General features: G+C 39.8%; 1 protein-coding gene across 1 annotated transcript; it reads right to left on the bottom strand.

Moving 5' to 3' along the window:
* Positions 1–822: 822 nt before the first annotated feature.
* QRFPR (pyroglutamylated RFamide peptide receptor) lies at positions 823–8721 on the bottom strand (the record flags this gene model as incomplete). Its single annotated transcript, XM_080639133.1, is given in 8 exon segments — positions 823–1057; positions 1584–1758; positions 3746–3843; positions 5560–5697; positions 5699–5793; positions 6594–6655; positions 7222–7380; positions 8706–8721. Coding segments are annotated over 8 exon segments (978 nt in total).
* Positions 8722–10798: the final 2077 nt, after the last annotated feature.

Below are 10798 nucleotides of genomic sequence, written 5' to 3'. Positions count from 1 at the left end.
AAAGTATTAGACCCACGTCAGATTTCCAAGCTGTCCAAAAAAATGCACACACTCTCTCTGTAGTTCCTCTTTTCCAGCATTCAGCTGTCTTTGCTTAATCAGTGTGCCAGCAGGCAGGCACAGAATAAACTGAGCAAGCAGTAGTTGTTTGATTTACCTAAAGCAGAGGGCAAACAAGCCCTATATTAGCTTAGGAAGAAAAGTGGGATATTTTTTTCCTGGAAATCATATGGCAATATTGTTTTCTAACATTTTACTCCTCATCTGTCACAGATTGGACTCAGTCGGAGATCAATGTGATCAGACAAAGCCCTTTATTCTAGAAAACTAACTCTTTATATACTATTTCTTAAAGTTGTTTACACTAACTTGGCCCATTATGATTGGATACATATCTTTAAGGCTCTTAACAACTAACATATAATTGGTTAAGCACAGGTGTGAGAACCTGACCTTCAAAGTTTTCCAACAGTCCTCAATTTAGCAACTCAGTAAATTCCAGCTCCTTCTTATCTTGCTGGGATTCTTACTCCCAGTGCCTTGCTCCCATCCTCCTTCACCTTTTGTTGTCCCTTGGTTCATGTCGAACTCCACACAGGCACTTGCTGATCTGGGTACATGGCGATTCTTTCCCAGAAAGTCATCCACACTCATCTTTATATAAAACATAGTTTTCTCAACCATTATCCCAACATTAGAATAATCCACAAAATATTTTCCACCCCTCATTTTGGCATGCAAATCAGAAAGCTATTTTTAAAGGCTTATTGAAAGTTGTCATATAAAAAGAATACTTCTCCCATTCTCAAAACCCTGGTGATGCTACTGTCCATTTCCCAATGCAGAATGCACACTGATCTCAGAGCTGAATAAGGCAAAGTGCCTTTTCAAATTCCTTTTTGAAGCAGGCTTATCACAGAACTTGACTTCAATGTTGCCATCACTGAATGCCTCCCTCCTGGCCTCATCCGAGTCCATGGGATCTCTTTGAGAAGCACTAGCCTTCTGCCGCCTCATGGTAATCCCCAAGTTGCCAAGTTGCCTGGTGGGTGATGCACTGTTGACGCGGGAGTCACGGACAATGCAGAGACGATCAATGTGATCAAGTGATTGCCAAATTTATTCACACACACCGAGAGCTTTTATAGATTACAGAACTAGCTGAAGCATCCAATACAGATTCTAATTGGCTCAAAAGTGCAATCCACACATTTTTTCTAAAGCAGATAACAAGCTAGCTAAAAGTGAAGCAGAGATAATAAGCTAGCTAAAATTATCCATTCGCTACCTTTCTCACATAAGTTGCAGTTTCACCATTTCACTCCCATAACCTGTTAACCTTGAGCGAATGCCAAGCTCCTTATTCTACTGCACATAACCGTCCTTCAGTAACCTAAGGCTAGGCCTTGCAGCCTGGATAACTTAAGTTCAGGCCTTGCAACTTAATTCAGAGTCTGGCTAAAACCAAACAGCTGGGATTGCTCACATGTCCATAGTTCAGCTGTATTCTTTATGTCCACCGTCTCCTAAGGCTAAGACGTCTGGGTCGGTCACAAATGTCCACTGTCCCTTAGCCAATCCACAATGCACTTTCTTTGATGATACAGAAGCAGATGACAGACAAAAAATTTTTCCTGAAATTTTCATTCATGAAGGCATACACGATAGGGTTGCAAATAGAATTGAAGAATCCTATAATCTGGACAATTGCAAAGATCATTTTGACTGTCACATCATCATACTCTTTTTCAAAATTACCTGGAAAGGAAGAAGGAAATACGCTGTAAGCATAGAATTGCATTAGTGCCTGTTTAGCCTAATTACATCCAATCTGGCATTAGAAGCTCTCACTTAAAGTCAACAGAAGACCTTGCTAAAGGTTCTTAAATATTAGCAATAGGGCTTTATCAGCAAGGAAAATCACAATCTGCCACCTAGCCCTGCTTTGTGCACGTGTAAATAAGGACAGAGACATTCAAAAGAGGCAATTTATGAGCCAAAAAACCTGCCCAATATCCAAGCAATAGAAAGCTTCCAGTCTGCAAAGCATAGGCCTCATTTATTCAACTTGCTCTTTCAGCTCCAAGTTTCATGTCCATATAAAAATGCACAAGTACTTTAACACCAGTCCTTGTCTTATCACTAACCACACAGCTTCCTTCTCTATCCTGTCACAGATCAGCTCAGGGAAGCAAAAAATTGCATCATCTTGGTCACGTCTCTCACTTTTTAATCACTGAGGTCACAGAAGACTCGTAATTTCTTGCATTCCAATACTTAACAACCAAACTCTGGTTTATATGGAAAGTAAAATCAAGGCCTTGCAGCATCTGAAATAATTCCTGAAATCAGCAATGAAAACGAGAGCAAACAGTTCATGGAGTGTCCTAACATGGGAAAATCCAGACAATTTTAACAGTTACAGCTTCTGCACTTCTGATTCTGCCTTGGCATAAGCATCCTTTGGTTTAGCTGCCTGGCTAAAGGGCTAGTGATTTATCTACTACAACCTTATTTGTGACAGAAGATGAAGAAATAGCTGCTGCCTTTGGAAAGTACAACACCTACTGCAAACTTCCTCTTGCTCCTACATGTAGCGTGCTGAGTAGTCCCACTTGCTATCTCAGTATCCATTCAGGATACGGGAGATGAACAGGGCAAGACCCCAGAGAACAGGGCAAACAGCATAAAGCAAAGATGAGAAGCGTTATATGCGCTTCGAAGCTAAGTATCCGCTCAAGACCAGTGAAAAAGCTTAACTGGATTCATCGGGTATTACCGCTATGATGCCCAGTATTTATATGTCCAGTACATCTACCTCATCAAAAACAGGGCAAGTGAAGGGATAAATAGTTCATAAGTTTCACTCAAAGCAGTACGGCAGTGGATGCAAATAGAAGTCTTCACATGTTAAATAAAAATTGACTTTGAATTAAAAACTTACTTGTTCAAGAGGTTTTATAAATTGGAAATAACTTCTAGCTTCTAGTCAAGTGTTATTGACCTTCCAGCAAATAAGGGTGGCACGACTGACATATAAAGGAAAAGAAAAAAAATCTACAGATATGCTCACCATCCTAATAGTCAAGTCTTGCTTTCTCTTGAATCTTACAAGGCCTCAAAACCAAAAAACAAACAAACAAAAAAATCCTTTTCAGGACTGGATTTTGTGATGTACAAATTTAGAGGCTATGACTACCTTCTTTCTCCAGGGCTTACATTCTAAAAGAGCTGGTAGAGAGCTTGGGTTCCCTCCCACTCACCCTGCAATAAAGTTCACAAGGATTATCTTTTTGTCTTGTTGCAAACCCATCTGTGTTAGGAGGTTTGTATGTGTGTTTGTTTTTAATTCACACAGCAGGGAAGAAGAGATGTGGCCAAGAAGTTTCTCTCTGATACAAGGTATCTCCGAAACACTATGTTAAGCGTCCTTTCCAAGCTAAATGATTTGATGATTCTGCAATAATAGATTTTTTTAAATGTACTCATTTTTCCATGAGCATTGCAGATCTGTCTATTGCAGATTTGAGAGTATTTCTTGTGTTGTTGGCTATGTATCTCTATTACAAGACAGATATGGGATTTATAAGCATGACATTAAACTCTGCTAGCCAAAGGTATCCTATAGCTGAGTGCTCCAGCAGCACCAGCTTTTCACAACCTGTAGTTCCACTATTAAAAAACAAACAAACAAACAGAAAAAGAAAATAAAAGCTTTATTGTATGACACATGGCAGATACTCACTGTATTCTATCATCATGTGAATCACACGGAAAGGGGCCCAACAGACTGCAAAGAGAAACACCACCATCACCATCATAACAATTGCTTGCTTCTTCCTCCTGAAATTGCATCAAGACATTCCATACTGAATCACTACGAACTGACTGGTAGTTACATGTGTCTCCAAGTTAGACCTGTAAATATGTTCTGATGGTTACAGACGTAAGCAAAACCCTGGAAGAATGCTCAGAAGTACATAGCTCCCTCCGAAACAAAAAAATGCAGCATCATATAAATGTAGTACATCAATTAGCACCTTTTATTTCGCTCTTTTAGGAAAGCAATACACTTGTCAGCTGCAGTAAGCAGTGACATCAGCGTAACTTGCATGGCACTTTCACTCTATTCAAGCACAATGCAATTCCAATAGTAAGAAAAGAGGGTAAAGCAAAACCCAAGAAAAATTAATTAAAACAATCAAAACAAAACCAAACCAATGAAATTCCACCAATAGCTCAAAAAACAGAGTCCTTTCCTAGATCTGGGAGCAGAGACCATACCTACAGCACCTGATAACACAGAGAAATTGACACAAAGTTAAACTATACTTGCAACATTCAGCCTTTGCTGGTAGGTGAAGCGCAAGGGCTAGAAACGCACCCCCTGCCTGCACTGTAATATCTCACAAACTCAAGGTATACATGAATTTACTGTTATTCTCAAATAGATATATAATTCATATAACTGCCTTTATAGATCCCAAGATGGATCTCTCACTTGAGCTAAATAAGCAGCACTTGACTGGTAGCAGTTACAGGGTCTACTCCCTACTATATGAAAATAACGTGAGTAGCAGCCCAAAAATTACACAATCCCTTAACTCCTGTGAGGTTGCATCCTCCATCGCTTCTGATTTACAGTGGTCAGCTTCCTTAGGCACTTCATTAGGCAAATATCTAAGGAATCACTGATCTTTAAGCTTCTTGCCAGTATTCTTCCTACAGTCAATACTTAAGGTGATACTCTCCTCAATGAGCAGAACCATTAAGATTTCAGGCAACAGATCAATTTGCCAAATGGAAGGGAAAAACTTGAGGCAGTATTAAGTGCAACCCATATTTAGTGCTAAATAGTGACATTGAATAATCATTGATTTTTATAACTTGTCAGGACATTACCATCTGAATAATCTCATGCAAACATTTGAGAACACTCAAAACTCTTTGGAAGCTGTATGAAATTCAACTGTAACAAAGTAGCTCTGGAATTCCGATTTCCTCTCCCCCCCATATGCCAGTTTAAGTTACAAGAAGATGATAAAGAGGTATTCCCAGTCTCAGAATTATATAAGGAACTTTCCTAAGAATATTTAGAGACCATGTAGCAGCATTTTCCCCAAGTCATGTTCTAACTCATGAGCCCTATCTTCTAAAAACAAGCATTTCATGCTGTATAATATGAGGTCTATTGAAAGAGCTTGACACCCGAGGTGTGGCTACACTATACTTTGAAGGAAATAATCTATTTATGTTGCCTTAAATTGGGTACCTAAGCATTTAATAACTAGCTAGCTTTAGAAAATTTGTCTATGCTTGTAGACTTTCCCAACAGACAGATCTCCTCCTGCCCCATTTTTTCTTTTTCCACTCCTTTTCAAGAGTGGCCAAGGGGAAAAAAAAAAAAAAAAAAAGAGAACAAACAAACCAACACAAAAAAAACCCACCAACAAACCACCACCTAAAAAAAAAAAAAAAAAAAAAAAAAGTAAAAAGAAAAAAAAACCAACCAAAAGCTTTCTAGGCGTCAAAGTTCCAAATGAATTTTACATTACGAACCTTGATATCTTAGACATTTCACTTCCATGAATGGTTTGAAGAACTGAAGCATCTGCCACACGTTTCTTAATCCAGAGTTCGTAGCCAATTTTAGTGTACAAAAAGAGCATCAACATCAGTGGAAGAAGGAAAAGTATAAAGAATAAAGGTCGTATATATCTTCTGATAAATCAGACTGGCCCATTCTTCCAAGCAACAAACATACACCTTTTCATATAGAAAGTCATATTTAACCTGTAACAAGTGTAACAGGAAGATGAGTTATTACAGTATTCACCCCAAGTGTAAAAACCAAGCACATTCAAATACTCCTTGCTCTTAATACAACAACCAGCATTAAACAGAGAGACTTTTCAAAGTGACCATTCTTTCACACACTTTTCTGCATGAAGTATTTGTTGGTCCAAGTTGACAGAGAGAGGTCAGGAGATGCTCTGATCTCCTTCCTCTTTTTTTTTCTTTTTTTTTCTTTTTTTTTTTTTTTTAATGTGGACTTTCAAAGGAGACCTTGGCTACACATTTTGCAGGTATTGATGGGTACACAGAAACCTCACATATTAGTCACTTAAAAAACTGAAACAAATTTGTTAACATTCAGACTCACAAGAGCAGATTCTGACAAGCCTTTCCCTCCCACCCCCACTAAAAGGGTATGGCAACTCCTTACACTATAATGGGCATTTTAAACTAGGCACAGTTCTTCCAAATCTTGGAGAATACTGTATCATCCCCAAACAGTCATCTAAGCCTAAGCACCTATAAACTGAAAGGAAGCCCCAGTGGAATTCACAGATGTAATCACTGCTCTTCGAAGTAACTGGGGAGGGTAGACATGACCAGCCCCAGCTGGCAGTCCTTGCAGTGCATGCAAGTGCTAATCCTTATTAGCCTGTCATGCTGGCACACAGAACAGAAGCTCCATTTCTCTTATCCCACTCACTTCTTAAGAGTTTATTCCATTCTATTGCTGAACTTACAAAAAGATCCAGTGAGGTCTGTGTTTCAAATGTAAATTCCCTTTTCGCCTAACATACCTCAAGCCGCTGCACATGCCATGCAGGTGACCCAGCAATAAGTGCCAGCAACCAGACTATGCCTGTAAACAAATACATTTTTAATACTTTGTACAACAAGCAGCATAAGTTTTGGTACACAGTTTAACAGCATCATCTTTAAGAAGTCAGGTAAAGTAGACAATTTAAATAAAGCACAGTTTTATAGGAGGCATACATCAGTCATCATTCACATCAAGAAATAACAGCATGCTCTTTTGTTATCAGTTTTCTTTCTCTCGATCCATCTTCATTTACTGGTATTCAGGTGTAAAGGCAACTTAATTTGCGTGAGCAGGATTATATATGTTCTCTTTGTGTTACAATGGAAGGACTACAGTAGTTGCCAAAGGTTTATCAGTCTTGGTTAAATCTTTTGACTTCAGATTCCAAGTCTATTGGCATGGTTTTGACTAGGAACTGTTACACGTATCTGTACATATAGGCACTATCCTTGAGCCATTTCATACATGTTACCGAATTTACCATTAAGTCCATTTCTGATTCACTGGTCATATCAGTGCTTCCTGTTCTGCCACGCCATCTATACCAGCTACACTGAGGATTCTTTCTCTACACACATGGTTACTGGAGGTGCTTAAAATCTTACCAAGCATCATGAAAGCTCTTTTATTGGTGTACTGCCACTTCATTTTCAGTGGATGCACAATTCCCTGGTGTCTTTCCATAGCAATGCACGTCATGGTAAGAATCTCAGTTACAATGGCAGTGGATTGAACAAATGGCACCATCTTGCAAGCAAAGGTACCTGCAATAGTCAAAAAGTAAAATATGCTACTGTTGCAGGTCATGAAAAACCTGTTAGTACCAGACTTTGCTATTACAGTACTATTGTGCAAAACCAACACACTAAGATGTTTAGATGTATTTTGTCAGCTGAACCACCAAGTCACCTTTGAATCTATTCATCAAATGCAGCTTTTAGTAGTCATTCTTCCATTGTGCACACTACCTGCAAAACCAAGACTTCTAATGACACGTTTGCTTGCCCTGTATCAGTCTGACACTTATTCCTATTTCAACTTTGGCCAAGTCTTCCATCACCTATTTTCAAATATGCCAAATTACAGGGATATTTATTACCTTTTATCTTGGCAGATTATTCTCCAGTTTTATGTAGGTATTAGCATTACCAGTTTAAAAGTTTACCTTTTCTGCTGCCACAAATATACTCCTGCTCATTTAAATACCACTCTGTACACTTTGGCACTTGATGCGTCTTTCTGCCAAGTTATATATATATATATGTCCTCTAAGAGGCATATCATAAGATGTGCATCTTCATCTTTGTTCTCCAAGTCTCCCTCTTTCCCAGTTAACACATTATGTTAATGACAATGCTCAAATTAAATGCAGTTTCCTGCCCGCATTTTCACAGCTGTATAGGTTCCTATTGTATTTATGTTCAGCTACCACAGATCTTCATCTTTCACTGGTGCTGTAACTCCCCAAAAGTACATATTGGTTCTTAACACAGTAGTCACTCTCCATTAGTCATCCTCAAGTCCCAGCTATCTTTGAAACTGTGGTGTAAATTATTCCCCCAAAAATCTTATGCTAACACCCTTGCCAACCAACTGCTTATTCACTCATTTTCTGACCTTGAGATAATTTTGCATGTCCACATTGTCACAGTTCTCCCACATTCTTAAAGTTCAGGATCATACACTCAATTCAGCAACAGCTGGGATTATTTCCCTTAATTTCATCATTAATTATACCCTATCCAGATATAAACCGTAAACTCAAATCAGCCAAAGGAATATCTGATCCAATTGTAACTCAAGTTTTAAGATGCTACAGACACCTTAAGCAACAAAAGCATTATAAACAAAGAAATAAAGAACAAGAAACTATCAAAACTTAATCTGTCCTCCATGAATAGAACAAGGAAAAGGGAAACCTGCATCTGCCAGGCCAGGTAAAAGCCCCTGCAGCTTAAAGAAGGAATCCATTTGCTACTGGTCTCATCAATTCTAGCTGCACAAAAAATTGCTTTTTCTGTGGCTCCAAAAAGGAGAAGGAGAGGGCAAGGGGAAAAGGATGGAAGCCAAGTATCCTTCAAGTACATACCCAGCACCAGCAGCATGGTGAATGTGCATGCAGATCAGATTTAAAACAGAATAAAAATACCCCATGCAGCCCAATTTCAAGCTACTTGAATGAGATCTTAGCACGCTCAGTAGGAAATGTGTGGAAGAAGATGCACTGGGCTGCATGTCTGTTTCTCACTTAACATATTTTTCAAGGGTGTCAGAAAAAGAGCAAGACATCTTGACATCTTATCAACTGCAATTTGTAATATAAACTTCCCCCCATTTTTTCCTTGGCTTCAGTAAGCACAAAGTAGAAACACAGCCCTTATGAAACACAGCCAATATCTTATTAAATTAACTCATAACATCCTTGTAGGTAAGTTTAGGAAATGCAGGTTACATGAATGGACAGTGAGGTGGATTAAGAACTGGCTGAATAGCAGAATTCAGAGGGCAGTGATCAGCCGAGCAGAATCCAGTTGGAGGCCTGTGGTCAGTGGTGTTCCCCAAAGATCGATACTGGGTCCGGTCTTTTTCAACTTGTTTATCAATGACTTGGATGAAGGGCTAGAGTGTACCCTCAGCAAGTTTGCCAATGACAAGCTGGAGATTTGGGCAGAGAAACCTAATGAGGTTCAACATGGGCTAGCATAGGGTACTGCACCTGGGGAGAAAGAACCCCAAGTACCAGCAGGAACTGGTGGCTGATCTACTAGAGAGCAGCTCAGCTGAGAAGGACCTGGGAGTATCAGTAGATGGTGAGTTGACTATGAGCCAGAAGCGAGCCCTTGCAGCCAGAAGGGCCAATAGTATCCTGGGGTTGCATCAGGAGGAGTGTGGCAGCAGGTCGAGGGAGGCGATCCTCCCCCTCTACTTGGCCCTGGTGAGGCCACATCTGGAGTACTGTGTCCAGTTCTGGGCTCCTCAGTACAAGACAGACAAAGAGGTATGAGAAAGGGTCTAGCGGCAGGCCACAGGGATGACTGAGGCTTTGGAGCATCTCTCTTATGAGGAGAGATTGCGGGAGCTGGGCCTGTTTAGTCTAAAGAGCAGACTGAGAGGGGATCTCATTAATGGATATGAATATCTCAAAGTCAACTGCAAGGAGGATGGTGCCAGACTCTCTTCAGTGGTGCCCAGCAACAGGATGAGGAGCAATGGGCATAAACTAAAACATAAGAAGTTTCACCTCAACATGAGGAAGAACTTCTTTACCTTTAGGGTGGCAGAGCACAGGAGCACAGGAACAGGCTGCCCAGGGAGGTTGTGGAGTCTCCCTCTCTGGAGACATTCAAAACACACCAGGATGCCTTCCTGTGTATCCTGCTGTAGGTGGCCCCACCTTGGCAGGGGGGTTGGACTAGATGATTGTCGTGGTTTAATGACTGCTACTGCTGAACCCAGGACAGTGATTTCCAAAGGTCCCTACCAACTCTAATGATTCTGTGAACCAAGTATCTCATCCGTTTATCACCACACCAGTACAGTATGTGCTACACATACAAACACCAAACCCACTTAGTCAAATTTATAGTCCTTCAACAAGTGTGTTGAAACTTCTGTAGCAAGATTACGAGAATCAATCTCAAATCATACCTTCTTTGCTTAAGGCAAATGGTGAATACAACCATAGAAGAGGCTATAGCACACCATCTCTGGTCACTTCTGGAAAGCATCTTACTGCCATGAGTAAAGCAGAGCTAAAATCATCTTCAGACAAGTACAAATCCTACTGCTTTTGATAAAAAGCACAGTTTCCACTATTGGTTTCAAGTTTTTTCTTCACTAAGTAGTGACTCCTGATACAAATAATACAAACATAAAAGCAAAATTTGCACATGAAATAAATGTTTAAGTTCCTGTTTCACTAAAGAAATTAGTTCAATTCTGGGTGCTGGAGCTGTGGAAAGAAAAAAAGAAAACCACACAAAAAAACTTTTTGCCATATGTGATTTCTTACAGTTTGAAAAAGATCAAAGTTAAATAAAGTCCACTTAAGCTACACTCAGTTACAGGGGTTTCTCCCTGTACTGCACTATTCCTTTACTGAAGTCCAGCATTCTGGGGTATTTCTTTGCTTCCTAAGAGTATCACTCTATTACTCTACTTAAGCAACAAGATGAGACAGTG

This window comes from Psittacula echo (genome assembly GCF_963264785.1).
Source record: "Psittacula echo genome assembly, chromosome: 1".
NCBI lineage: Eukaryota > Metazoa > Chordata > Aves > Psittaciformes > Psittacidae > Psittacula > Psittacula echo.
Note: the sequence above shows the minus strand (reverse complement) of the source record. Positions and strands in the feature narration are given on the sequence as shown.